The sequence below is a fragment of the Filicampus tigris genome, chromosome 20, assembly GCF_054856515.1.
Source record: "Filicampus tigris isolate MCC_2025a chromosome 20, RoL_Ftig_1.0, whole genome shotgun sequence".
NCBI lineage: Eukaryota > Metazoa > Chordata > Actinopteri > Syngnathiformes > Syngnathidae > Filicampus > Filicampus tigris.
Window position 1 is genome coordinate 14,505,447 of NC_141236.1, and position 27,992 is coordinate 14,533,438.

General features: G+C 52.8%; 1 protein-coding gene across 3 annotated transcripts; it reads left to right on the forward strand.

The window, feature by feature from the left end:
- The first annotated feature begins 37 nt into the window (after nt 1-37).
- Nucleotides 38-27,939, forward strand: myt1la (myelin transcription factor 1-like, a). 3 transcript variants are annotated; one of them, XM_086018143.1, is made up of 25 exons: nt 38-1,111; nt 1,230-4,432; nt 4,573-4,699; nt 7,833-7,909; nt 7,984-8,029; nt 9,109-9,142; nt 9,487-9,549; nt 13,718-14,109; nt 14,373-15,099; nt 15,174-15,586; nt 15,678-15,812; nt 16,839-16,929; nt 18,971-19,090; nt 19,156-19,376; nt 21,272-21,582; nt 21,676-21,900; nt 22,416-22,543; nt 22,605-22,673; nt 23,130-23,192; nt 23,260-23,343; nt 23,573-23,794; nt 23,863-23,954; nt 24,035-24,138; nt 24,918-25,061; nt 25,193-27,939. In XM_086018143.1, the coding sequence occupies exons 5-25, from the start codon at nt 7,984-7,986 to the stop codon at nt 25,331-25,333; spliced, it is 3,825 nt and encodes a 1,274-aa protein (XP_085874269.1). In that variant the 5' UTR covers nt 38-1,111; nt 1,230-4,432; nt 4,573-4,699; nt 7,833-7,909; the 3' UTR covers nt 25,334-27,939. The 3 variants fall into 3 exon arrangements, with proteins under 3 accessions (XP_085874269.1, XP_085874267.1, XP_085874268.1); XM_086018141.1 differs by lacking the exons at nt 38-1,111; nt 1,230-4,432; nt 4,573-4,699; nt 7,833-7,909 and having other exon boundaries at nt 7,963-8,038; XM_086018142.1 differs by lacking the exons at nt 38-1,111; nt 1,230-4,432; nt 4,573-4,699; ... (1 more) ...; nt 24,918-25,061; nt 25,193-27,939 and adding an exon at nt 24,306-24,911 and having other exon boundaries at nt 7,963-8,038.
- Nucleotides 27,940-27,992: the final 53 nt, after the last annotated feature.

The following is a 27,992-nucleotide window of genomic DNA, read 5'->3' on the forward strand; positions in this document are numbered from 1 at the left end:
GGTGCGCTCAAGTGTGGTCTGGCCAGTTGTAACGGCTTCTCTGCACCACCAGGGGGCGGCATAAACTTGCAGAGCGGTTATCTTATTGCTCTGCACTGTCACTTTGAAGTCATGGAGATTTCTTCCTTGCTGCCTTACTTTTGTGTCCTTGTTTCCTTTCCTCCTAGTGACCTTTCTTTCTTTCTTTCTTCAGTGTTGTTTTCCTTCCCTCGTTGTTGCCTTAGCTGTTTTCTGTTGCCCCGCGGTTTGCCTTCCTTTCTGATCTTTGTTGCCTCGCCTCTTTGCTTCCCCACTTGTGAGCAGATGGTCTTGCTTCCAACTTGCCTTCCTTCCATTTTCCTTTCTTGCATCTTCATTTCATTCCTTCCACCCCGTTTGCATTTGATTCTTCCTTGTCAACTTGCTCTCTTGTTTCCTTCCTTCCTTCCATTTTGCCTCCCTTTTCTTGCATCATTTTCCTTCCTCTCGTCTCGCCTTCCTTTTCAGCATCGTTGTTGCCTGCCGTCTTTCTCTCCTTGTTGCAGTTGTTCTTTCCTTTGTTTGCCTTCCTGTCTTTGTTGGTTGGATGTGAAGAAAACTGTCGAGTGCGGCCCTCCGCCCGTCCTTGTGCGAGTTGCGCGTTCCTGGCAGCCAGCGCGGACGCGGGCCACCCGGCCGGAGGCGAACCAGTCTGAGGGGGAGAGAGAGCGCCTCTCGCGGGTCGGGGTTCACCTCTGCTCGCTCACCTCCTCGTTAGCAAGCAACGCCGTTTCCATGCCAGCGCGGCGGCGGCCCCGCCGGAGGGAACCAACAAGCGCAAAGTGGAGGAAGTCAACAGCGCGGATGCGTCAACTTTTCCCAGCGTCTCCGGGCGAGATGCTCTGCCGAGGTCGACGCTCCCTGCGACTGGCCGACACGGCGCGGAGGCTGCCGCTTGCGCGCCGCGTCCTCGGCGCCCTCAGCGCCCGCGGCCGCAAAACTTCACTTCTGTCCAAAGCCGCGACGGCCGACATTGGCAGTTTCTCACTCTTGAGTTTGACGGCACAACTGAGTCCCATTGGACAAAGTGAGCGCCGGGCTTCCTTTGTCGCTCGTCTGGGCTCTCCGGCCGCCAGTCGGCGTCTGTTTGCCGGTAGGACTCACTCAATCCCCCAAAATAGTGTCGCTTTAACTGATAGAATCTGCTTTGAATAACATGGACAGCCAATTGTTACTTGCCGTCATGAGCGTTTTTCCTCTCCTCCTCACAGGCCTCAAATTGTTCCTTTGCCACCAGCGACGAGCAGTTCAAGGTAAGGCAAGTTTTGCAGAAGTTGAAGTCACTTTTGTTGCAAAAAGCTTGAGCGAGCGCATACAGTACGCTGCCAGGGTGTCCCTCAATGTGGGTTCCCAAAATGAAGGCCAAATGTGTCATTTGAAAATGCCACAGACAACAATCAGCATCTGGCATCATTTTGCATACCTGTCAACAGATTGAGAGAATCCAAATGCGGTCTCTGCAATGTGTGTTGATAACGATGATCGTTTGGCAAAAGCTGCCATCGACCGACAGTCACGAAGTCGAGAATGTACACAAATGAGTCCGTGGCTGTTTTCCATCAGCCGTCCAAATAGTAGCTGCCCATCAAATCCAGAAACCTTTCATCATGTTGGCCAGTGTTTCCATGGCCACAGCATGCGTTCACCTTCCGGAAGCACAGACCCGGTCAAGTCGGCGACGCGACCTTTGCGGAAGCGTCCGTCGCCATTGCATTCGGTCGAACTGCGACGGCGCCGGCCCGGTTGCGCGCGGCCCGCTCCGCTTCACGCTCGCGCTTGGCAGGTTCTGCTCATGCGGGGCTTCATTACCGCCAAAGACAATCCACATTTTGGCCAGCTACGCAAAGCCGCCCTGCGGCCGTCTTGACTTTTATGCCACGTTGGAATCCGAACAAGCAAGGACGCCTACTTGCACTTTTTGACATTTGAAAGTGTGCATGGAAACTTTCTTCATAGCAAACATCCAACTCTGAATGTGTGTGCGCGCCCGATGGTCAGGCGAGTTGGCCGCCATCCTTCCAAATGGTCATTGCATGATGGTCATTTGTCGCCGGCTGACGGTCGGCTGCTCGGCTCTTCCGTGGCCCGGCTGCCAATTTGTATTTTGGGATGACGCGGCTGCCGACGATGCAGAAGGATGAATTCCAGGTGTTTAGTGCGGTGCGATGATGGCAACGCATTGGCGGCGCTCTCCGGCGCGGATGGACAATGACCCGCCCCAAGCGTTCGCCAAAGCTGGCAAATCGATCACCTGACCTGAATCCAATTGAGCGTTTTGACAAAAGCCAAGACCGCAGGTCTGAGGTGTTCCGCTGGTTGACTCATGGCATGTGGACACTCGGCCTCTCACTTGTCATGTGGGCGCGCCCGTGAGGCAGTGCAGGTTTTGCTTCCCGTGATGTCACCCAAGTTGACTTTTTCCCTTCTTCTCTTTTGACGCTCAAGACGTGGTTGCGTCTCGTGCTTCTCGTGACTTGGCGACGGACCCAAGCGGTCATGTGATCCCTTTGCGAGCGTCGCATGGAGCTGCGTTCGACAAGAAATTTGGAAAGTCCAATCCAAGGCTTCGCTGCGTTTGTGGACATTTTCGAAAGTTCATTTGCAAATGTAAGGAGGGAGGGCAACCCAAAAAAAAAAAAACCCCAAAGGCGGCTGGCTGGCTGGCTGGCAGGCTGGCCGGCCGGCCGGCGTTCTCCGTCTGCATGCGGAGGTCAAAGTTGGTCGCCGCTCGCCCATGCACGCTGCCGGGCGAGCGCTCGGCAGCCGCCATCTCGCCGCTCTCATCTGGCTGGGGTACGCCCGCCGCCGGCCAGGCTCGACCCGCCGCTAATTGACTTTCTCCCACCGAGCTCGCAACGCGCTCCGGGCTGCTGCTGCCGCCGCCGTGGAAGGCAGGAAGGAGAAAAGAAAAGAAAAGAAAACACCTACACAGTGCCGAGACCTGCTCAGTAAACACATGAGCGCGGCACACATTCGATTCGGCGCTCGAAGGGGCCGCGGAGCGTGCGAGCGCGACGCAGCCGCCGAAGGGAGGAAGGCGGCAGGGAAGAAGGTTGGCCAACGCGCGCCCGACCTTTGACACAAGGCCCGCTGACCTAAAATGCCCAAACGCTTCTTGTTGTCTGCCGGAATAGGAATCATGTTCAAGCTTCATTACCAGCTGGTGGCATGATGATAGCCTTGAACGTGACCACTAGGGGGCAGCGTAATTTCCAATTGGAAGTCACGCGGTCTGTGTTTGTGTGCTACAACAAGTGTGTGTGTGTGTGTGATACTAATGCAGCAGCCAGTGACAAATCCAAACATCTCCGTCGATTGGATTTGCATGAGAACGCTCGCTCGCTCGCTCGCCGGCCAAGCCAAGTAGGTCATCCTGTTCACGTCAGTTGACGCTCGCCTGCCGTCCGCCTGCGTGTCCTCGCATCACTGCAGGCTGCGGCCACGGCCGGCCCATGAGGGGGAACATTTACAGGCAATGAGGGCAAAGCGGCACTTGAGATGTGCAACATGTGAAAGAGAAATGAGGAGACCACTGTCAGGTCATCCTTGGCTGAGGCCAAACATTCCCGTTCAACATTTGAAGGGGGCAAGGTGACGTGAACGCAAGCGGCGCGACCCGCTCTTTGCCGGTGTCCATGCTCAGCGCGGCGCAGGCCGCCGCCACGCTTTGCGGCGAAATGCTTTCACCCAATGTGACCTCGCTCGGCTCGGCTCGGCTCGGGGCGCTACAACGTCGTGCCCCGCCTGGGCCTTATCCATTGCGTTGAAAGGAGCCGCTGGAAGTCCAACTTGTCACCGCAGTCAGCGGCGGAGCTTTTGTGCGTCACCAAATCACGCACACCCCAACCACGTTCATCGTTGTCAACTTGTCAAGCTCTTAGTTGACTGGTTTTTGTCTTATGTCGTATGACTTGGTCAAATATATACAAATTAATTTTCTCTCCTGTTGTTATTATCGACGCCACAAAAATGAAGAGAGTTTGTGTTTGCCACCTTAGTTCCCTGATTTGTTAACATTTTTCTCATTTGTGGGATGAGCAGCGCAGGTGTTGCCCCCTCCACTGAAGCGTTTTCCAAATAGCCTCTTTAGCTCTTGTTTGTTGTTTGCAGCTGCAAGACGAGTTTATTGCTGGCGGGCCTCATGAAGTGGCCGCCGCCGCCGCCGCCGCCGCGCTTCGCGTTCCTCGGACAGCAAAAGTAAGCAAAGTTGTCTTGGTCCAACAAAAAGTGGACATGAAGTTGTCCTTTGTTCCCAGTGGGAGGCGCGCGCTTGCATGAGCGCGCAGGCGAGGAGCAAAAAAAGAAAAAGAGCAATGCGCGCCCCCGTTGCGTCATTTGGCCCGCACGCACGCACGCGCGCGCGCCCGCCCGCCAGTCGAGGCGAGAGGAGGATACGGAAGAGCGCGGCAGAGAGGTAAACCTTCCTCCTCTTCTTCTGCAGTGGCTCATCGTGCCATCTTCATCCTCCTCCTCCTCCTCGCGTCTGTCTGGCTTTCCTCCCCGCCCCCCTCTCCCCCTCCCTCCCTGCCTCCCTCCCTCCTCCCCCCTTCCCAGTGAAGGCATGGCCAGATAGCGCGCGACAAAAGAGAGAGAGACGAGGAAGGCTGCACACGCTCCGACTCGGAGGGGGAAGAAGAGAAGAAGAAGACGACGACGACGAGTCGCCATCGCGGCTCTTGCGGTACGTTTTGCTTTTCCGTCGTCATTCCCCAACATACGAGCGAGCGCGCGCCCTCGTCGGCTCGCCCCCGCGCATTGTCATCCCCTTAGCGCACGCGCGTGTGCGTGTTGATGAGGTGACAGTTGTCGGTGGCACGCACGCACGCACGCGCGCGCGCCTCGGCGGGGGACAATGTTGGCGTCCTCCTTTGCCGCCACTTTTGCCCGTCAGACGTGCGCGTGCAATGCGCCACCTGCAAAATGATTTTGCCCTCCTCCTCGTCACTTTTCAACGCTGTTGACCATTTCCAGTGTCCAAAAGAGGCCTTCTTCTTCTTCTTCTTCTTCTCCTCCTCCTCCTGCTCCTCCTCCTTCTTCTTCTTCTTCTTCTTCCCATGATGGTATTTCCACGAGGATGCCTGTCAGCTGTGACACTGGACTCTTCATTAGGGACACCCAATTTCTGTTGAAAGAAGGCAAGCGTGACCAAAGTGTTGACTTTTTGACCATTGGCTTGATTGGATTTTGTTTGTCAAAATGTGAGGAAGCCCTGACGGCATGATGTCAGTCCAAGTTGCACCTTTGTATCATTATCATGGATGCTGTGGTGTACCTAATCAAGTGGCTGTTGAGAATGTGGATTCTTGCACTCTTTTGCTTTATTCATGTTCAGTATTGATCACAGGATTGGAGTCAGGCGCGTCATATTTACTTTTCACTCTGATCAAATAAGACGGCGGGCGACGCAACTTTTGCACAATGTTGGCATCATGTTGGCAAGATTGTGGAGACCTTTTCTTCCTCATCACTTTGGTCACCTTGCACTTGACTGGACTTGGTCTCGGCGGCAACGTCGTGACCGGCGTCGCAAACCCGTGGGCAGTTTGTCAAGTGTCATCTTTTCAACTGGCTCAATGCCGACAGTCGGCGAGCGTTTTGACCCATTTTGGAGACGCCGCCCCCCCACCTCCATATTGCCTTGTGCCACAATGTAGTGAGCAAAGCAAAGACCAGACACTCATGTTTCACCACGAAAAAAAAAAAGTTAGCTTCTATCTTTTTCTGTTCGTTAGTAAGAGGTGGGTCGCTTTCACCAAAAACAAAACCCCAAAAGCTTTTTTGGGGCTCTCAACCGACAATACCAAAAAGATTCTTTGGAGGTCAGAGTGATCTTTTCCTTTCTTTTCAGACGTACAACCGGACGCGGCCCGAGCAAGTTGCTCGTTGTTGAGCGAGCATCGATAGGCATCGTATCGGGCCGATAGCGGCCTCATTACACAGTCTCGCGAAGTGGGCCGATAACAGTCAGCGGCCGTTTTCTCACCAGCAACTATGCATGGCTGACGGAGCGTTGTTCTCCTTTGAGCTGCATCCGCGTCACTCCATGAAGATGCAATTTGTCTACAAGGTTGATAGAAATGCTTAGTAGGATTTGAACTGTTTTACACACAACAAATGGAAAACAGGTCATAGAAAATTTGCGGGTCATTTTAAGGGCAAATACTACCAGGGCATGTACTGTGGAGCGCTTTCTTTCAAACGATCCGGCATTGGTTTAATGGGATTTTGTCGAAAAGTGCCAGTGGTGTCGGTCACTTGGTATCGGTAGCACTGATGACATTGCCGCGACACGTTAGCTAGCACGTTAGCGGCAGTGACGATGAAGGCCAAAGGCAGTGCGGATGCACATTTGGCCACTTGGCGACCAGTTGATGGTTGGTCCGGAAGCACTCGCTTGGACTTGTCCATGTCGGTGGAAAGGGAGAGAGTGTTGGCCTCGTTCCAAGCTAACGCAAACACATCATTGTGCACGCGTGCGGCTCGACGGTAACGTGACGCACGCTGTACGAAATGGCTTTGCTTGTGTTGCTTTTGTATTATTGATGCGCCGAGCGGGCGATGGCGCACGTGTTTGTTTGCTAGCTTTCAGTCTGTCGGCTGTCAAAAGACGAAACAGCAGCAGTGTGTCCGTGCCATTGTGTGCCTTGTTGCGTGCGTGTGTGCGAGCGAGCGAGTATAGGAGCGCTGCATCAGACTGTAGCAGACAGGCTGAGTGTCAGTCGGAATACTAAACAGTATGAGACGCCTCCTCATGCCGCGCGCGCACGCACATACACATACACACATACACATACACATGCAAGCCAAAGCTTTGACACATGCACGACGACAATTTCAACATCTCACATTTTAGAATTTTAATTCACTAAGCATTCATGTTTTTTCACCTTTTTTTGCACCTGAAAAGACATCCAGCAGCTAAAAATCTTTCTTCCTTTTTTCATATATAGTTTCTTTAATTTTGTACTTCATAAAACTTTTCTGTTTCACAATTTTTGTGCCCTTGAAAATATGTATTTTTTTCCACATTTTTCTGCATTTAAATATATGTTCTTACGTCAATGTTGTCATTTGTTTTCAATTCTATGCACTCTCTTCTATGCAAAATGTTTACATGTTTCTTCTTTTATATATTTTCAGCGCTTGAGAACGGTGCCTACTCCCATTTACCTTCTAAAAAAAAAAATGTATTTCTAAAATTCTTTCCTATTTGTTCATTTTTTCTTATGAACTGGAATATTTTGTAGCTTTTTCTAAAAATAGAAAAATGTCACCATTTTTTCAGCATGTGTTTTGTCATTTTTTTCCTTTTCCCCAAAAATGTAGTTTTAAGTTTCAAATTATTATTGCTATTCTTCCATCGCCCCCACCCGCCCCCCCCATACATTGTACTTCATAAATTCAAAATGTCATTTTGTTTTTTAAATGGACCCAAATGTGACTTTTAATTTGTTGCTTTTCTCGATTTGTGACCCGTGTTTTTTTGTTTTTGGCCACATCACGCGTGCACGACATGCACGTAGAGTGTAACGCGCATCCCCTCCTGCACGCTCGCACACTCTCGGTGAGCGTTTCGGCTTTCGGGAGGGGGTGGAGGCTTCCTCCTCGCTGGGTTGGGAGGGGGGAGGGGCAATTGGATGCGGCGGCCTCAGATGAACTCGGCGGGCCCGTCCGCATCTCGGCGGCCGGCTGAGCCAATTTCCATTTGGATTCCGAGCGCCGCTGCACTGCAGTCGTGCGCGTCTGCGCTCTGCGTCTGAGGTGCTGATGGCGTGTGGGGGTGACCTTTGACCTTTGCTTGTCTGCTTTTGCAGATGAGGAGGAGCAGCGAGGAGGAGGAGGAGGAGGAGATGTGACCTGCTTCGCCGTGCGCACTCTGCACTCCAGCCAGGTACAGTCGCTCTCGGTCCGCCTCGTGGTCATCCTGCTCTGGGCCGCGATGTGATGATGTCACTTCCTGTGCAGATGGAGGCCAATGCAGCGGACAAACGCCATCGAACCCGATCCAAAGGTGTGCGAGGTGGGAACCTTGGCCGCGCGTTGATCTTCTGCTCTTCTTTTTTTCTCTTTTTTGCTTTGCCTGGCTTGCGGCTTTTCCATTTTGCTGCCGGGCCGAATTTTTGTTTCTTCCTTCTTTCGACTTCCTTTGACTTCCTTTTCCATGTCATCCGCTTTCTTCGTTTTCCCGCCCTCACTTGTCGTCCTGCAACTTTGTAATTGTCTTCCCTTGTACTGTTTTGACTTTACTTCCTCCTCCTTTTCCTTTTTTTTTTTTTTTTTTTTTTGGCTTTTCTCGTCCTCTAACTCCACCTAACTTCCTTTTTCTCCTTTCCCCTTTGCCTCCCTCCTGGTTTTTACATCTTTTGACTCCTCCCTTTTTACCAAAAATATGATTCTTTTTCTTTGCTCCATTTGGCCCGCTCCAACTTCTTTCTCCTTCTGTGACTCTTCTTGTTTTGAACTGCTTTTGACCTCCTCTTCTTTTCCCTCCAGCCCTTTGTCATTTGTCATTTTGACATCCTCGAGCTCCTCCTGTCTCCTTTTGACTTGCTTTATAAGTTTGTGGCTTCCCCTTTTCTCCTTTTGACTTTGTGCAAGCAATTCTTGTTCTTGTGTACTTCCTCCAAGTGACCCAGCCTTCCTTTTCTCTTGCAAGCTTTGCCTTCTCCTTTTTCCCTTTTGCTTCTTCCTCTGCTTCTTTCCTTCCGTCCTTCCTTCCTTCCTTCCTTCCTTGCTTGGGCTTTTTTGCATCCATGTCCTTATTTGCATTGAGTTGCTTGTTCTTCCCCTCTTGTCAGTCCTTGCTTGTCTCCTCTGCTTCCTCAAAGCGGCACTCTTGCCATTTTGCTCTCCTCGCTTCTCCTTCCGACTTGCCCTCTCGGCGCTCGTGTCTCTTTTGTGCTTTTCGCTCCCTTCCGACCGCACTTCCGCCTTTGAGTGCTCCTTGTGGCTGTCAAGTCTTGGGCGTACTTGTCGGGACCACTTTTGTGTCCGTCACGTTGCCGTGGCAACTTGTTGTTACTAGTCAGCGCTAACCGTCCTCGCTCACCCTTTTGGCCGTCTGTGTGTTGTTGTTGTTTTCGTGTGAAGCCGTCGTGGAGGCCGTGACGCAGGAACTGTTCAGGTACGTCAAAGTCGCCTTTTCGTCGTGTGTGTGCGTGTGCATCTCGTGAAGTGCAAAAAAGGAATGCCCGCAGCCTGATGGCAAATGTATTTTCATGCGGGGAAGAGTGAATGCAAACACGGTGTGTGCTCAGCACTACGTTCTGACCACTCAAATGTCCGCTTGGGACAGATGACATGTATGCACTTCAATAGGCACCTCAATAGGTCCACTTGTCAAATCACAAAGATTATTGTGAATATTTGTAGTGGTATTATGAATAATAATAATAATAATAATAATAATAATAATGTGGTTCAATACGACTGCCTCTCTGACATTGTTATCGCCGTCTGTGTTGTCAGCTGTCCGACGACAGGCTGCGACGGTTCTGGTCACGTCAGTGGAAAGTACGCGAGGCACCGCAGGTAAGACCTGCCAACTCACCGTGTGTGTGTGGGGGGGGGGGGAGTGTGTGTGTGTGCGTGTGTGTGTGTGTTCAAGTGCGCATGTGAAGGCGGTGTGAAAATAGGCCTGAGATTTAGTTTGTGTGAAAGCGCGCCTGCGTGTGTGTTTGATGTGGCGACAAAATCAGAAGTTGGGCATGATAACGAGCGGGCGCCAGCGTGAAGGTCACATGGAGGCGCAAGTACAACTTCGATTTTTGGGCTGAATTTTCTTTGAATGCGGAAGTGCCGACGGCAGCGGCCAGTTGGCCTCCTTCCGTCAAGTCGGCGCGATGACGTCGTCGGTGCCGATGGCGACGACGGAAGCCGCTAAGGCGCCAACGAGTGCGGCCAAACGGCGCGAGCCGCACGCGGCCACCACCGCGGGCACGGCAAACTCGTTGGTCATCACGCGTGACCGCCATTTTGCATCTGCCCTCCCGTGGGCAGTAGTGAGCAGCGGGGGGGGGTGAGCGAGCGCCTTACTTTTTGGGCCTTTCTTTGTCTGCTTTGCTCAGCCACTCTCTGTCACTTCTTTCTTTCTTTTCTCTCTCGCCCTCACTCCCGTTTTTCTCTTCCTCTTTCTGTCTCTTTCCCCACTTTACATGAATCTCTCTCTCTATTTCTCTCTCGCTCTCTTTTTCACTCTCTCTCGTTGTCCCTCTTTCCATTTCTCCTCACTTTTTTTCTCTGTCACTTTCTCATTCTTCCTCCTATCACTTTTTCTTTCTCTCTCTTTACACTTTCGAGCCTTGCTCTCTTTTTTCTCATTTTTTTTCTCACTCTTTTTTTTCTCACTCATTCTCTTTCTGTTTCTCTTATTCTTTTCCTTTCTCTCGCTCTCTTTCTCTCCGGACTCTGTCTTTCTCTCTTTTTACTCTTTGTTGCCTTGCCTCCTCCTTTCTGTTTTTCTCATTTCCTCTCTTATTACTATTTCTACTTTTCTCTCTCTCTGTCTTCCTATTTCTGTGTGGCTTTCCCTTTTTCTCACTTTCTCTCGCTCTCCCTCCCGCTCTTCTGTTTCTCTCTCTCTCTCTCTCTCTCTCTCGCTCCTTCTCACGTTCTTTCTCTCACTCCCTTTCTCTTTTTTTTCTTTCTCCCTCTCATTAGCTTCTCGCGCCATCTCTTTCGTCCTCATTGTGTTTGTCTCTCTCTCTCTCTCTCTCTCTCTCTCTCTGTACCTTTGGCGTCTGCCCGGCTTTACCTCCGCTGCTCTCCGGAGGCGGTCGCCATGGCGACAGGGCCGTGTGCATGCTGCAGTACGACGACCGGGAGGGATGCGGCGCCCCCCTTACCATGGCAACCGCGAGCCCCGCATTCCGCACCCTCGCCAAGGCTGACACCCTCCCGTCCCGTTCGCCCGCCTCACTAACGCCGCACACGCGCCCCCTTTGCCGCGCGCAACGGTTGCCACGGCGATGAGTCGATACGCGGCATGGCTGGGCGCCGCCGTCCCGTCCCGTCTGTCCTCAGCAGGCCTCCAATGCAATTATTCTGTCCCACAACGGCGATATATGCGTGAAAATTGCTGCAACTACACATTTTCCATAAATAAATCATTTTAAATGAATGGTGACATTTTCCAAATTGAACTCATCCTTGCATCCTCCAACCGATTCGAACCGTTCCAACGTTCTGGACATTTTGGTCATCACTTTGAGCACATTTTCAGCGGTTCACATTGAATCTCATCAGATGGAGATTTTTCAACAAATTCACATTGATGTCCAAAACGGCATTTCAGTCGACGCGTAGTTTCACAAATGTCCACATTTCTTTGCGTTGCTGGATCTTTTGCTTTGTGTTGCCAGCCGCGGTGTAACGTTCGCGCCGGCTCGGGAGACGCTGCCGGTGCCGATGCGCGTTCATCCGTTTATTGAACAGGACAAAATGAGAACACGTGCAAGGAGCTGCTGCAGGCCACAACGCACATCAGGACGCTCACATGCAAACGCATGCAGTAATACTGCAGTAAGTGCACTGCCTTGAAGCCAGTTTATTCTTTTCATTTTCTTTTTTGTGGTTTTTACAATCCAGCGCTAGCTTTTGTCATTAAAAACACATCACAGAAATCGGTGGTTGTTTTTGGTGGGGGCCGGCGCATTTCAGTCTGGAGAGTCTGCAATTCATGGACAAGTTCAGAATTCACAGGCACCTTCTCCTCAAATTGCATCGTCGAATTCAACCTTACGTCTTTGTACGGTGACGAGGAGTCCATTCTGATGAAAATAAAAGCCGCCGCAACGCTTTGGCACGCGCCAGGTGTTCCCCTCGCGTGTGTTTCTCGAGGTATAGCGGATCGCCGGTAACCATGGCAACAGAGCTGATGCTCTGCGCTGGCAAAGCTGCTACATTGATTTGAAATACTTCACTGAACAGTGTGTGTGCGTGTGCGTGTGTGCGCGAAATGCTATAAGCCCCAAGCTATACGGGATGCTATATTAGCATTTAGCATCCCACAATCAATAGAGCCAAACTGCAGCAGCGTAGCAACATGCTAATGACACAATCGCTTCAACACGACACGTAATGCAATTACGTACAAAGGAATCCATCACACAACGTTGCATGAGAAATCCATCACACACACACACACACACACACACACACACACGCACTGCACCTAATTACCATGCACAGACGCTCGCCCTTGCAGCGTTCCCTGGTTTCTGTTCTGCTTTAATTACTGCTGGAATTTTAATTGGCGGGAGACAGTGAGGTGGCCAAGGTCACACAAATGTTCACGCACACATAAGCACACACTCGTTGCAATGTCTTTGTCTCTGTTACTTTTCATGCAGATGTTTGTACACACTTATTGGCCACTTCATTAGGGACACCCAGATCAAATGGGGGAAAAAAGCTCCTGGGTAAGCCGCAATTCAGGACTCACCTGTTCATCCTTTTTCTCAATAAGTATGTACACTGTATTATGATGTCAATTACCACAGTCGTTCCTTGTTTATCACGTTTGGGGGGTGGGGCGGGGGGGTGTTATTGTTCAAAATTTTGTGTCTACAGTCAAGCAAGTTTGAACTCCTTGTCGAGGATATCGATGCGATATTGTTCGAGCCTTTGCAAGACTGTTTGTAAATGTTTGGAATGGGCCAAAAGGCAGCGAGGGAGGGGCCGGGCCGGGCCGGGCCGGGCCGGGCCGTTACCTCCCTCCTGCATTTGCAGCAAAGAAGCGCTTTCATATGGACATGGACTAATTGATTTGCTGAAATCCAAATGAGCGTCGGCTGTAATTGGGCTGCCTGTTTTGGAGCAATTAAAGCTGAGTTTTGCTATCACTTAATGACTATTATGGGATTTGTGTAATTGAGGCCCTGCTTGAATAAGCGCCATTAGGACTTGACTTGATTTTCTTTTCTTTTTGGACGAGGATGCGTCTTCACCTCGGTACAGTGGTGCCTTGATCCCTCAAATCATCTTTCCCTTTCTTGAAAAGAATGGAAATGGCATCTGGGGGCCGCGTAAGATAGACGCAGTAACATTAGTGGCTCTTTGCGGAGGATCAAGAGTATGTGCCTGTGAGGATTCTTATTTTATCGGTCGACGTGTGTTGTCGCGCCTGCCAAATTGCTGCTCGTCGAGAGGTCCGTTAAGCCGAGTTCACTGCCGCCGCACGGCGCTCGTATCTCAAGTTTACGCTCGCCGCAAGTCAAAGGCCAAAACTGCACAAACGACCTCTCCTATCCGCAAAACGCAAGGCGCCACTAGTTGAACGTTGGTCCCCGCCGACGTGTTCTGCTTCCACTGAAAACAGGAGAGGCTCCGGTTTACTACCGTTTTTTTGCGGTCACTTTGATCAGCTAAGCTTTCGGCGTATACGTTGTTTCGCAACTTCATCGACCTGCCGCAACTATTTTTGCGAAATACGTCGGGTAATTCCAGCTAAGAAACAGACGACGTCTTTTTCACATTGTAAGGTTCAATCTTGAGGCAACATAATGCGGCACGCTTGGCACAGAGACTTTGGCGCGTGCGGACGCACGTGCGGCCTTCACGTGCAATTTTCCCATCTTCTCCTCCCTTTTATTTTGAAGGCGCATGTTGTCAGGGCAGTTTCAAATGGTGTTGAAATGTTTGCGCCTGGGAAGAGCTTTTCACTTGATGCGCTGGCATTGATGCTTTGACGCCTCCTCAGCGTGTACGGATGCCCACTGGCCAAGAAGAGGAAGGTGCGAGAAAAGCAGCCGCTGGAGCCGGCCGCCAAGCGGCGAGCCTTGGTCGCCTCCTGCCCGGGGCGGGACCGCGAGGAGGGCGGCGACTCGGAGGAGGAAGAAGGCAGCTACAACCAGGACGCCCGAGAGGACAGCGAGCGAGGAGAAGGCATGGAGGAGGACGAGGACGGGGGCCGGAAGGCTGAGGAGGAGGAGGAAGAGGAGCAGGAGGAAGAGGAGGAGGAGGAGGAGGAGGAGGAGGAGTTCTCCGATGACATGGAGGAGGAGGAGGAGCAGCCCCAGGAGGACGCCGCCGCGCTGGCACCAAGACACAAGCATGTGGAGGACGAGGACGAGGAGCTCAATCATCAGCAGGGTGAGTGCACTTTTTCACGTCTTTGATGTGAAAGACCGAGTCAACCCAAACCTTGTTTGGACGCGATGGGCAAGCCCAAAACAAGTCATCTTATTGGAAAGACATTTTGGGACTTGGCTTCAACCAACGTATTTAAAGTTCACTGTTTGGTTCTCCCATGTACAGTAAAGGACAAACCTGCAACACAAGCCTCTTATCATTTGTGCGAAGCACAGCAGATTTCATGTGAAAGACAAACTTCTTCCTTTTTCCCTTCATGACAGTTGACTACCAAGCAAGTGGACAATCCAAGCTTATTCCGCTCCCGAAGGATGACAACAACAACAACCACAGCTGCATCGCAGGTCCTGCTGCAGGTTCTGGACCTTGCCCCGGCCCCGGCCCCGGCCCCGGCCCCGGCCCCGGCCCCGGCCCCGGTCCCGGCCCCGGCCCCGGCCCCGGCCCCGGCCCCGGCCCCGGCCCCGGCGATGAGTTTGAGGACTACGACGAGCTGGTGGCCAAGTCTCTGCTCAACCTGGGCAAGATCGCGGAAGACGCGGCCTACCAGGCCCTCACCGAGTCGGAGATGAACAGCAACTCGTCCAACAGCGGCGACGAGGACGAAGACGAGGACGACGACGAAGACGACGGCAGCGAGCGCGGCGACAGGAAGGCAGACCTCAGCGTGGACCTGGACAGCGACGTGGTCAGGGAGACGGTGGACTCGCTCAAGCTGCTGGCGCAGGGCCACGGCGCCGCGCCGCCCGACGAAGGATACCCCGACGTCGGGCTCAACGGGCGACCCGGCCTCGCCGCCTTCGCCGAGGAGAGCGAGGAGGAGGTGTGTCTCAGTAGTCTGGAGTGCCTGAGGAATCAGTGCTTCGACCTGGCGCGCAAACTCAGCGAGACGCACCCGGCCGATCGCCCCCCGCATCACCACCACCACCACCACCACCACCACCACCAAATGCACAACCACGCCGACCAGCAGGGGGAGCTGCACCTCGACAGGTAGGCGGCCGGCGTGTGACGTGGAGACGTAACGGAAAAGATGACCGGCGGAGGGCGACGCTTCCTCCTTCCAGGTACGACGGCTGCCAGCCGGGCCGCCAGGACGACGACGACGGCGGCGGCTTCTCCGACATGGTCAACCTGCTGAAGCTGGAGGAGCAGCTGAGCCCGCCGCCGCCGGCGTACGCCGGCCAGGACGAGGACACGGCCTCGGTGGCCTCTGACGACACCTTCGACATGGCCAAGGGCAACCTGTCGCTGCTGGAGAAGGCCATCGCGCTGGAGTCGGAGCGCGCCAAAGTCATGCGGGACCACCGCCTGCTCGCGGAGCACAAGCAGCCCGCGCGCCACCACCGCCACCATCGCCACCGCCACCACCACCACCACCACCACCACCACCACCACGGAGAGCACCGGGTGGCCGGCGGCGAGGAGCGCAAGTCCAGGCTGCACCACGACGCCCTGAAGAGGGCCTACTACTCCAAAGGTGAGTGACGCATACGCGCGTTGCAAATTGTGCTGATGGCGAGGTCCGCGTGCTTGCGCTTGCGCTTGCGCTTGCACTTGCACTTGCGCAGAGTCTTCGCGGGGGGAGAAGAAGGAGAGCAAGTGCCCGACGCCGGGCTGCGACGGCACGGGCCACGTGACCGGCCTGTACCCGCACCACCGCAGCCTGTCGGGCTGTCCTCACAAAGACCGCGTCCCCCCTGAGAGTAAGTCTCGGCACGCCGCCGCGCACGCCCAAAACAAGTCATCCGACTCGGCCCCGCAAATTGGATTCTTTTCTTTCCTACTACAACCGGCGGTGCAATGAGATGACTTGTTGGAACGTGTGCCATCTTGGTCTTCCTCAGCCGTTCTGCATGTTTGTGGTGTTGGACTGCGGCTCCTCGATTTGCATCCAAACATGTCGGTCTTCAAAAGTGATTGCGGACCACGTCCGACGGCAACGTGGCCTTACTTGCAGGGCTGCTCGATGATCAAAACAAACATTACTCGTGATTATTTGGGGTAATCGTCGAAATGGACATTTTGACGATTACGCCGATGTTGTAATCCCGGAGTGTCACGATCGTCATTGAATTTCGACAAATTGCTTACTTGCCCTACTTGTGCGTTGATTCGACTTTTCCAGATGTTGGAATGGTAAGATGATTGTTGAACGACAAGGCAATGTGCAAAACAGCTGCCAAGTATTCGGAGATATCAAGTGAAAACCGACTTTTTGCTTGATATTCTGTAAGTCTGCATTTGTTTTTCTTCTCTTCTGTCTCCTCCGACGTGTTCTTACCTCCTCGCCCGCCGCCCGCGTCCTTCCCCCTCATCGTATTTACGACGTCTGCTTTAGCTTTTGGCTGACGTCACATGAAGGACCGAGTGGGTCGTTGGCCACTTGCAGCCAAGCTTGCGCACGCGTTCATTTGGAAGCCGCTGACCAAGCCAAGTCGGCTTAGTTTGTGTGCTTCCGTGGCCTGGCCTGGCCACAAGTGAGAACAGTTAAACATTTGAAGACCTTCCAGTCCAGCCTGGCTTCACATCCATTCTTACCTGACGATTCTTGTTTGCATGCGCTCACGCGTCAGCCAGAAGGCCCCACCCGCGTGCATGTGGTCCCCTTTGTGCTTGTGCCTCGCTACTCGGCGCATGCTCGCGACGCACGCGTCTGGCGAGGCGCGTTTCCTGATAACTTTCCTGTCTGCTCCTAACCCTCGTTGTCTCTCTCACCTTCTCCTGTCAAGTCCTTGCCATGTATGAGAATGTTTTAAAGTGCCCCACCCCCGGCTGCTCCGGACGCGGTCATGTCAATAGCAACAGGAACTCGCACCGCAGGTGAGTCAGCCGGCCGGCGCGAAGCAGACGCTAACGCCGCCACTCAAGCGGCCGCTATGCTCCCGACATGGAAATTGTCCATTTAGTCACCTTTCAGGTTCACCGGCCTCAATTTGTCAACTCACAAAATCAGGACAAAAAGTCTGCGAAAGTAAGCAAAGGCTGAAAAGCGTCTGCAGCAGGTTGGGCTCCCGGCCGAGACGGAAGGGCAGAGCCGCTAGAGTTGTCGAATTCCATCCATCGATCATTGTGATCTTCATGCGTTTGTAACTAAATACATGAAGCATTTGCAAAATCAAGGGAAAACAAACCACAACAAAAGACCTTCCTATAGGCGCTCAGCAGACGGTAAAGGTGTCCGCTCAGCCTTGAGCTTCCCAAATGCTGAGAGGTGATGGGAGGGCCGCGCTAAGCGGATGCGGGATTGCCGAATCTTGTTTGTGGCCTTTTCCACGCTCAAAATGCGGACTTGTTGCTCAAGTCTTGGTCGCCCAATCTCAAACAGGATCTCAAACTCATTTCGAGTGCGCAACGTCTATTTACCTGAAGAATGCTTGCTGTTCTTTTTAACAGCCACGCCGCCAAATGACAACCTCCTTCTTCGGGTCATAATTGCGCTGGGAAAAAGGAAAGAAGATCCTTCACCGCTTACCTCATATGCATTTGGATCCATTCTTTGAATATGCGGACATCCCTTGCGCTGCCCCACAAGGGGTGGAAATAATGACGCGAGGAGACCAAGACCGGTTGTGTCTCTCCTGACTCCTGACACAGTACAATTTGATTGTATCATTGTAAATTCTCGCCTCATTAGTAAAGCCATCGCGACGGCGTCTGCACTGCACTCGGAAAACACGAGAGGAGCGCGTCGTCACACATTGGCAGCGTTATGTGGCACAGCCCCGCCGGGAGCCCGGAGACAAAGCGGCGCTAGCTAGCGTAGCATCTGTTAGCGAGCCGCCGCAGCTCCGCGCGGGCTTTCATGTCTGCCCGTCGCCATGGAAACGCCCGCAGAGCAGCCCGCTTTTTCCCGCCCGCCGGTGGCCTGCATTCAAACATTGGACGCGGACGCGAGGCGAAAACGCTCGCATCTCGGTTTGCAGCTGTCCGCACACTTTCAACGCTTTGAAACTTGTCTCTCCCACTCGACGTTTACTAGAAAACCAAAGACAAGTCAACATTGGATATTACACCAAAATGTTCTCCGTGCACAAAAATCAGCTAGCGCTTAATGCTAAGGTGCGGTCTCATGCAAAGCTAACGGACGTCAGCACAGATTTTAGTCATTCGAAACAGTTAAAATTCCGAAAACAAATGTGATACTACACTGAAATCTGGATTTGCGTACATAGTGTAAAAACGAACCTCAAAAAAAAGGTATAGTGGTATAGTGCCAACGATGAGCACTGTGCTTTCCTGATTCAAATGAAATGAGTGTTCAATGCCTTTTCTTTTCCAGAACGTAGAAGCCTTTCTGGTGCTTTGGAGTGTGTGTGACGTAACGCTCGCGCCGTGGAAGCTTTTTGCTGCTGTGGGAGCAGAAGGCACCAAAGTCTAAAAGCGATCTTGGGTCTTCACTCAAGCGCTGCTCATGTTCACACCGTAGCGTAGCTTCCATTGCATTTGCTCAAGAATGACAGCAGGCTTGAAATCACTCCGTTGTTTTTGGTTTTTTTTTTTTTTGGGGGGGGGGGGGGGGCGCTTCCGTCTTACCCAAATTCAGAGCCTGGCTCTTGTTTTTTTTTTTTGCTGCCGTCTCAATTGGAGGTGCCCAAAATACGCGTGCCTTGACAAGCTCCCGTTTTGCACTTTTGGTCAGAAAGGGGCAAGGGCTCGCTCGCTCCCGGACAAATGTTCCCAAATATAGATCCCACCGATGAGAGCAAAAGACTCCTTTGCTTGTTTGGCTTCACACTCGCTGCTGGGGCAGGCACCCGACACGCAAAAATGTCACATTCCGACGTCATCGTGTCGCCTTCCCATCAACTGTGCGTGTGCGCGCGTTCGGTACCTAACCATGCGGCCCCGCCCCCTTCCCCAGCCTGTCGGGGTGTCCCATCGCGGCGGCTGAGAAGATGGCCAAGGTGCACGAGAAGAGTCACGTGATGGACGGCGGCGGCGGCGGCGGCAAGTCCAATCAGACGTCGGACCGCGTCCTCAGGTAGCGTCCGGTGACTTGCGCGCGCTCGGCGTGGGCCGTCCTGAATGCCACATGTGTCCGGCCAGGCCCATGTGCTTCGTCAAGCAGCTGGAGATTCCGCAGTACGGCTACAAGAACAACGTTCCCACCAGCACGCCGCGCTCCAACCTGGCCAAGGAGCTGGAGAAGTACTCCAAGACCAGCTACGACTACGGCGGCTACGAGGGCCAGCACGGCGGCTACGGCAAGAGGGGCCCGCTGGCCAAGTCCCACCACGGCCGAGATACCTCCCCCAAGGCGTATGACGGTGAGCTCCGTGAAAGCTCCCCGGTCGCACACCGGATGTTCGCTTGGCGGCCGACTTGCGGCGGCTTCCTCTTTCGCGGCCACTCAAATTCTTTGAAGTTTGCCGCTGCTCGTCCGTCTGGTGTCAACTGGCTTAACTGTAACGTCTGACTTTGGCTCGGCCGCGGCTGCTGACAAGGGGGCGCTCGAAAGCCGCCGCGCCGACCCCCGACCACCAGCTGGCAGTCAAGCTGGACTTTTTATAAGGAAACAATGAGGTGCTCTAAGGCGCTGTGGCGAAAACGGCGCCACGTGACACACTTTGGCGTCGGCCATGAGCTGCCAACTGTCGGAGAACCCGCGCGTCTTTGTTTGCATCGGCGGTTAGTTGTCACAATTGCAACATGTAGTCGCTCTGCCTGCAACCCAGAAATGCTTCTTCTCTTTGGATAGTCTGCAGGCGTGGCCGCTTTAGAGTGCCTTGTTGTCGCAGTATGGAAAGGCCCCGCGAGCACCCGGCGGCCGGCACGGGTTGAAGCGCAAAAAATGACACTCAACACTCATGTAGTTGCGCGTAGGCAGGAGAAAGATGCTGGCGCTATTTGATTGACATTGGACAGCTGAACGGGGGCGTGGTTTTGGCACAATCAGCGGCCGCGCCCACAGTGCCCGCCAGGAGAGGGAGCGGCTTCATTCCCCACCGTTTGAAAGCCTCATTTGGCATATTTGGCCATTTTTTCAAGCTTTTCACATTTGGAAGGTTCATGGTTCATACTCTTCTCTGTAGTGTGTCACTTTTACAGGAGACGTTTTATTGACAGCAGGGGCCGAATCATGTGTTTGTAGTTCCGTGCCGGTGTTTTATATTTGGGCAAGCCCTGAAAACGGTCCCGAATGTCGATGAGAATGTTGAGTTTGGATCGAGAGGGCGATTCTCGTTGATGAACTTGCTTGCACTTGGTACAGGGATCGAGTAGAAAAGAAGGTCAACTTGCAAGTGCCGCACGGTTGCTGGCGGGATGCGAGCGGTGGGGAGGCACGAACGAGGATGGTGATGACAACGGAGGTGCAGGCAGAAGGCGCGAGCTAACGGAGGCGAGCCCGCCTGCCCGCCTTGGCGTTTGGCCGCCTGCCATCATGGGCGCTTCACAGCGAGGCGTCGGCGCTCCGTCACGATGTTGGCCATCTTCGCACGCCCGCCCGCCACCTTTCACGCTCAGCCGCCACGACACGCCGCGCCGCGCCTCCTTTTTTGCCGCTGCGGAGGCTTTGCGGTCCTACCACTTGAATTGGGATGAACATGACACGTTTGGCTGTCTTGCTTCTTCAACGTGTCTGCGCGCTCTCAGGAAATGATTGAGCAAAGTCACCATGGCGCTTCTTTACCATGATTTGATTTAGGGGCGTAAAGGGCGATGCAATACGTGTCTCGTTATATTTAGAGTGGAGTGATTTGGTTAACTTTGACGCACTCATATCTTTGAAATCTCATTGAATTGTCTGATTCAAACCGTTGTTTTGTTGCAACCGTTATGCACTTGTTCTTGTAAGATTACAACTTTGCACATCTTTGTTTCTTTCGGAAATGGAGGGATTTTTTCTCAAATTTGCCAAATGTTCCGACTTCCTTCTAGAAAATATCTGAATGTATTTGTCTCACAAATGTTATTTTTCTAGAAAAAATAAGACGGACTTGAAAAGATGCATGTTTTGACTCTTCTCAAATGAGTCTTTGACACATTGAAAGGTGCAGTAGCACCACCTGCAGGACGGGAATGCAGCTGCAGCCATCCAAAGACACTAAACCTTACTTCCTTCCTTCCTTGCTTCCTTCCTTCCTTCCTTCCTTCCTTCCTTCCTTGCTTCCTTCCTTCCCAACTTGCTTCCTTCCGCATGTCCTGACCTTGGCGCATGCAGCCAAGCGTTACAGCAAGACGTCCAGCCCGGCCAGCAGCACCACTAGCAGCTACGCTCCCAGCAGCAGCAGCAGCAGCCTGAGCTGCGGCGCCGGCGGCGACCCGGGCGGCGACCCGGGCGGCGACCCGGGCGGCGGCCCGGGCGGCGGCGCCGGCAGCAGCGCCAGCAGCACCTGCAGCAAAAGCAGCTTCGACTACACGCACGACATGGAGGCGGCGCACATGGCCGCCACCGCCATCCTCAACCTGTCCACCAGGTGTCGCGAGCTCCCGCACGCCGCGGCAGGGAAAACGCACGGCGTGATGATGCAGGTAGAGGGGGCGGGGCCGCAGCCAGCTCATATTTGACACACTCACCCGAGCGGCCATCCCTGAGTTGCGCACGGCGGCTTGTGTCCGCGTCAGAGCGCGGCGGGCGAGCTGGACGAGGAGGAGGACGGCGTGGACGCCGGCGGGCAGCCGGGCGGGCCGGAGGGCAGCGGGACGGTGCTGACGCCGCTGCAGCCCATGTCGCCCCAGCGCCAGGCCCTCCTCAACAGCCACCGCTACCAGCTGAGCCAGGCCGACTGCTGGGACCTCCCGCTGGACTACACCAAGATCAAACGCGTGGACGAGCACCAGCGCAAGGAGGTGAACGCCGCGGCCGACCCACGCCACGCGCCGTCTTGGGCCGCCAAAGCAAAGTGAGATGGAGGGAGGCACACTCAATTCGGATGCGACGGCAACCGTGAGCGAAAATAGAGCGGGATTCAAATTACGGACTATAAAATGACTTTAGGTGAATACAATTTTTCCATTGATCTATTTTATTTGGTATAAAACAAAACATGTACCATCTTAAGTTGACATCAATTAACGTGAACATTTCATTCTTACTCATTCACAGTGTCCCACCACTGGTGAGCTATTTTTCAAACACATATTGTTCTCATGTTGTCCTTGGGGCTAACTAGTACCCGCTGGCACCATTTCTTTTTTTTTTTTTTTTTTAGGACAATGCACATTAATAGAGGAAAAAGGCATATGGGCGTTTGCAGTCCGTCTTTGGTCTTGCTCCCTCCTCCTCGTCCTCCGTCTTTTATGGACAAAGTGAAACGTTTGAGTCCGTTGTAACGTTCTCCTCTGCTTTGCGGCGGTCCCACCAGGACGACGAGCTGGACGCCTTCCACGATCTGCTGGACGAGCGGCGCTACCCGCCCGAGGCCGGCGCCGCGCCCAGCCCCAAGCAACACAAGTACTCGCCCTGCAAGGAGCCCAAGAAGGAGATCCTCACGTAAGAAGCCAAATGCCGCCCGCTCGCCGCTTTGTCGGCAGCTGACGCTCGTCTCGCGCAGGCTGTCCGGCTGCCAGCTGGCCGACAAGAGCCTCCGAGGAATGATGGCCTCCAACGCGCAAGAGCTCAGGTGAGCGGCTGCGAGGGGGTGGGGCAAACTCGTACCACGTACCACCCGGGCGCTTGCGTTCGCTTCAGACTTACGATTGGCTCACTCAAATGTGTTTTGGATGCGGCACTTTGGGTCACTCATAATTCATTTCTTTCTTGTCAAAAGTCACAATAAATGCGTGCATGTACAGTATCAAATAATACTTTGACAATTTGGGAGCCACATTTTCATTCCAAATAATCAAACATGATCATTATCGGGAAACGTTTACTTTTTGACCCTTGACCTCAACAGCCTGCCTTATATTACTGCCACGTGCACCCCTCAATGGCATTTACGCACGCCGGCGCACATCCGAAGTCTTAAGTAAGCAAACGGAGTCCCCACTCCAAGTCCACTGAATGCTTTTTGCCGAGGCCCGCTTTGAAACGGTGTGCGGCCGAGGCCGTAACGGCAACGTGTGTTGCCCCTCAGGTGTCCCACGCCCGGCTGCGACGGATCGGGACACATCACGGGAAACTACGCCTCCCACAGGAGGTAACGCACCTCGCGCCGGCAGCGCCGTCTCGCCGCCGTCGCCAACGCTTCCTCTTCCGCCCTTCAGCCTGTCCGGGTGCCCTCGAGCCAAGAAGAGCGGCATCAAAATCCTCCACAGCAAAGAAGACAAAGACGAGCAGGAGCCCATCAAGTAAGTAAGCGCCGGCGTGGAACGCTTGGACTAACGTCGGCAACGCATTGGTTCAAGACATTAGAACGCGGGAGGGAATTGCGTTTTGAAGTCCATTCAAAACGACAAAAGAGGAAAGTCATGGCGACGGTTTCATGACATGAAAGCCAACCGGCTGCTTCCAAGCAAAATGGCCGAGCGGCTTCCTGTCAAATTTGAGGCGCTGAATGAAAAAATGTGCCCATCTCAGGTGTCCGGTGCCGGGCTGCGACGGCCAAGGCCACGTGACGGGCAAGTACGCCTCCCACCGCAGCGCGTCGGGCTGCCCCCTGGCGGCCAAACGGCAGAAGGACAGCTACGTCAACGGCGCCCAGTTGGCCTGGAAGTCCGGCAAGACGGACGGCATGACGTGTCCCACGCCGGGCTGCGACGGCTCGGGCCACGTCAGCGGAAGCTTCCTGACGCACCGGAGGTGAGCCGGAGCCTTCGCGTCCCGTCGCCGCGGCGACCGGCCGCAATGATGCCTGTGTTTTGCTCCAGTCTCTCCGGTTGTCCCCGGGCCTCCTCGGCCATGAAGAAGGCCAGGCTGAGCGGCGCGGACGTGCTGACAATCAAGCAGAGAGCCGGCAAAGGTGACACTCGAGCAGCAAAATGCAAATAGCGGCCAAAAAAAACCAGAAGGAGCTGGCAATCGTCGCTTTTTCTGCTTCAGGCATTGAAAACGACGAGGAAATCAGACAGCTGGATGAAGAAATCAAAGATATCAACGAGTCCAACAATCAAGTGGAGTCGGATATGATTAAGCTGAGGACACAAGTAAGACCAGCAGACATGTTGTACTTCAAGGAAAATGCGCATTTGTCATAGACAGTATTTGCACCCGTACGCTCGATCGGGGTGCCCAACGTTCGGCTGTCCGGGGGTCCAGTCGGTTTCCAACTTTTTTCTTTTTTTCTCTCTCTCTCTCTCTCTCTCTCACTCAGTCCAATGATCTGTCGTTGCTAATTTGGTCCACTAGAGAGCGCACTGACGGTCAGGACTTGGCGTCGGGCGTCATCAAGTTTCAGGCGCAAAGGAAGCCGACCGTTGCTGTCCCGCCCGTCGTGTGAAAGTCTGTCGCTCGCAACGCCCTTCAAAAGAAGTTGCTCTTGGTTGAAGCCTTTGAGCTTTTTGTCACGACTCGGCTGCATTTTGACGGGGGGGCAAGTGGGCCCGCTTTCGGAAAAGTTCCCATCCGAGTTTGTCAGCTGAGCTCGTCAAACATTTCCGGACGGATGTGGAAATGTTTGTCGATGTTACATTGATTTCGAGAGCTTCACCCGTTGTTTTGGCAAAGGTGGCAACCATTTCCATCTTTGAGTTGCTCACGGGCTCAATGGGGGGGACGGCACGCATTCCGAATAGCGTTGAACTTGGCAATTGTTGTTGTTGTTGTTGCTGTTGTTGTTGGCAATGTCAGATCGCGCGGATGCTTTGCCCCAAGATACCGATCAATAAATGTGACAATTATTTGCACCAAAGCGTTTGGGCGGGCGGCTGATTGCGGCTGATTGAGGCAGCAAGGCCCTTGAGGTGAAATGTTGTTCCCGGGGCAGATCACCACGATGGAGAGCAGCCTGCGCTCCATGGAGGAGGAGAACAAGGTGATGGAGCAGCAGAACGACTCGCTGCTGCACGAGCTGGCCAACCTCAGCCACTCGCTCATCAGCAGCCTGGCCAACATCCAGCTGCCGCACATGGTGAGCCCGCCCGCAGGCCCCGCCCTCCCGCGTCTGTCATTCGCACCCAATCGGTCTGACCTCCCGTTCCACGTGCTCGCGGCGCAACGCGTTTCATGCCCGCTGACGGCGCGTTTGCGCTCTGCCGCCAGGAGCCGATGAACGAGCAGAACTTCGACACGTACGTGAGCACGCTGACGGACATGTACACCCACCAGGACCAGTACCAGAGCCCGGAGAACAAGGCGCTGCTGGAGAACATCCGCCAGGCCGTGCAGGGCATCCAAGTGTAGCCCCGCCCACGACTACACAAGTCAGCCAGCCAGCCAGCCAGCCAGCAAAAGCAAACAGGTGGTTGTGAGGATTATTTTTATGTTGGTTTTGTTGCTGCTGCTCCTGTAAGCTAGCGTCGCTCTGCTTTCACATTCACGCTGTTGCCACTTCCTTTTTTTTTTTTTTTTTTTTTTTTTGGGGAAATCGCCTCGCTTTGTTTGGCTCCGCCATCCGACTTTTGTACATTTTCATACGACCTGATATAATGTGACGGACAGCTGCTAATGTATTTATCTATTTATTGAACGATTGATGAATTGACGGTCAACGTGAAGAGCAATCAAAGCTTCGAGCGGAGAGTTCAAACACCATCACACGGAAACGCCAAGTGAACTAGTGTAGGAGACAATCTGCCACCGATTGATCGATCGATCGATCGATCGATTAGTTAATGAGCCGCGTGGACGAGCTGGTAGGACAGCAATATTGGCATGATTTATTCAGATGCAATCTATATTTAAAAAAAAAAAAAAGTTTGGGTATATGCAATTTCCTATGAATTCAACTACCATTGATCACCGAGTGATGTTTTTACTGGTTTTGTATCCCCTTTTACTACAAACTCACAGCCATGCCTTTGTTTCCATCGGTTTCTGTTTTGCGTGTCGATAGAGGGTGGTGCTGGACTTACAGGGTCACACACACCCGCACACCTCGTTGTACATTTGCACTCGTCGTCCACTCGGTGGGCTTTTTCCTGACATGCATGCACTTTATTGGGGCTTGTCTGAACACGCCAAGCCAAGCAAAAAATAAAAATAAAAAATTTTAAAAAAGCGTCCAGTGCTGACTTGTGTGTCAAAAAGCAGACGTTGGATTGATATGCGATAACGCAAAAGTCCCATTGGCTATGGTCGCAATTAGTCACACACGCGACAGTGGTGCCTTGAGATGCACGTTTGAGTTGTTCCACACTCGGAACGCCAAAGCCTCCAAGTCAGATCTTCTTTTCCCATTCATGCCATTCAAATGCCATTCATCCCTTCCACTTTACACTGTTACTTTACAAAAATGTCGTGCAGTATTGACATTGGGAAATACAATTGAAAAGAATTCAACAATCTGTCGGACTGGATCGATTAAAAGTGTCTCCTTCTGGTGTGCCCCGCTTGGCCACGTGGGGGCAGTATAAGACAGCGAGATGGATATACTGCTCATTGAGACTTCTCAGCTCATCAGTACGGCGCTAATATTTGTCATTCTACGCGCAGGAGAAAGAATGTATGACTGGGTACTGTTATTTTGTCTGTCGACATGTGTTGCCGCACCATTTGGGTCCCATCTATTGCTGACTGATGACGCGGATCTCGAAAAACTCTATAGTCGGAACGCTTGTATCTCAAGGCATCGCTGTATTCCCCCCAAAAATCAAGTGAACAAAGACGGCAAATGTACCTTTTTGTAACACTGGCCTCCTGGTCTTTCATATACTTTCGACACCGACCGTATTGTGCGTCACGGCATCGTTCCGAGCATTTCAGAGAATATTGTTGAAATGATTTGAATGTGTAAAAGATCAATCTTGTTTCTTCAGTGTTGATAAAGGGAACTGTGAACTTGTGGCTGCTGGCTGTGTCAACCTTCAGCGGGAGCCTGTGCAATTGATGTTCTGACCTACTCGGGATTGAAGAGCCATTTGAGCAACATTTTCACATCCGGCTTCAGGTCCGCGGACTAGTATGCTCTTTGTTCTCTCTCGCAAGTCAATTCAACACAGCAGTAGGGCAATTGGGTCCCACTAATGATGTTTTCTCCACGACTAGTAGCCTCCTGAACCCTACTCGTAGCACCGAAAGGCCTACCAGTAGTTTTGCATCACCGGTAACATATAGTTGGCCTAGTTTGCCAAAATGACCCGACCTGTGTGCAGAAATGTCATTCAGTAGTACTAGTAAGACGCCGTCGTTGGACTCGCACACGCAGTTGCCTCACGAGTGAGAGCAGAGAGCGTACGAGTACATGGACTTTAGGCTTGGATGTCGCGGAGATGGGAAAAACGCTCAAGCGGCTTTTCAAACTCGTGGCTGTTTGATAATCTGCATTGAAGAGGACACCAAGCAGCAAAATGTGACACAAAAAAAAAAAGAGAAGGGAAGACGGATTTTGTTGTCCTGGTTTGAGGGAGTGACGTCACGTGACTTTGCGGCCTTCGGCTTGCCGCCGCCGCCGATCTGCAGCTTGAATTGACTTCTTCAAGCTCTTCAAGACCAGGAGATGAAAGCACAATTCAAAGACAGACACTAGACTAGATGTTCATCACATGTACAAACTACTGACCATGGAGAAATGCATATTATGAATATTTGTCAAATGCTGATTTTCTTCAAAGGAGTGCATTCAAAAGGCTTTTTTATGCATTGCTCCTTTTTTTGTTGTTTTGCTTGTCGCTTGGACGATTTGGCGACTTTTTATGCACATGGCATGAGTTGTTTTCATCGCTTCTGCTGCGTGTCGAGCTCATGAGTTGCTACATGCTACGTTCATTTCAATGGTGACTTTTTAAAAATTGATTTATCATGATGGTGTTTGGCATCTCTTGCTCTTCGTAATAAATCTTGTGTTGCAACCCTGATTGTCATTTCTTAGATCAAAGGGGGCTCGCACAAATCACCTTCAATA

Coding starts and splice junctions, on each gene's coding strand:
- myt1la (XM_086018141.1), top strand. CDS start 7,963: ATGATGTCACTTCCTGTGCAGATGGAGGCCAATGCAGCGGACAAACGC. Junction 15,813..16,838: donor AGACCGCGTCCCCCCTGAGA/GTAAGTCTCGGC, acceptor TCTCCTGTCAAG/TCCTTGCCATGTATGAGAAT. Junction 23,795..23,862: donor AGCTTCCTGACGCACCGGAG/GTGAGCCGGAGC, acceptor GTTTTGCTCCAG/TCTCTCCGGTTGTCCCCGGG.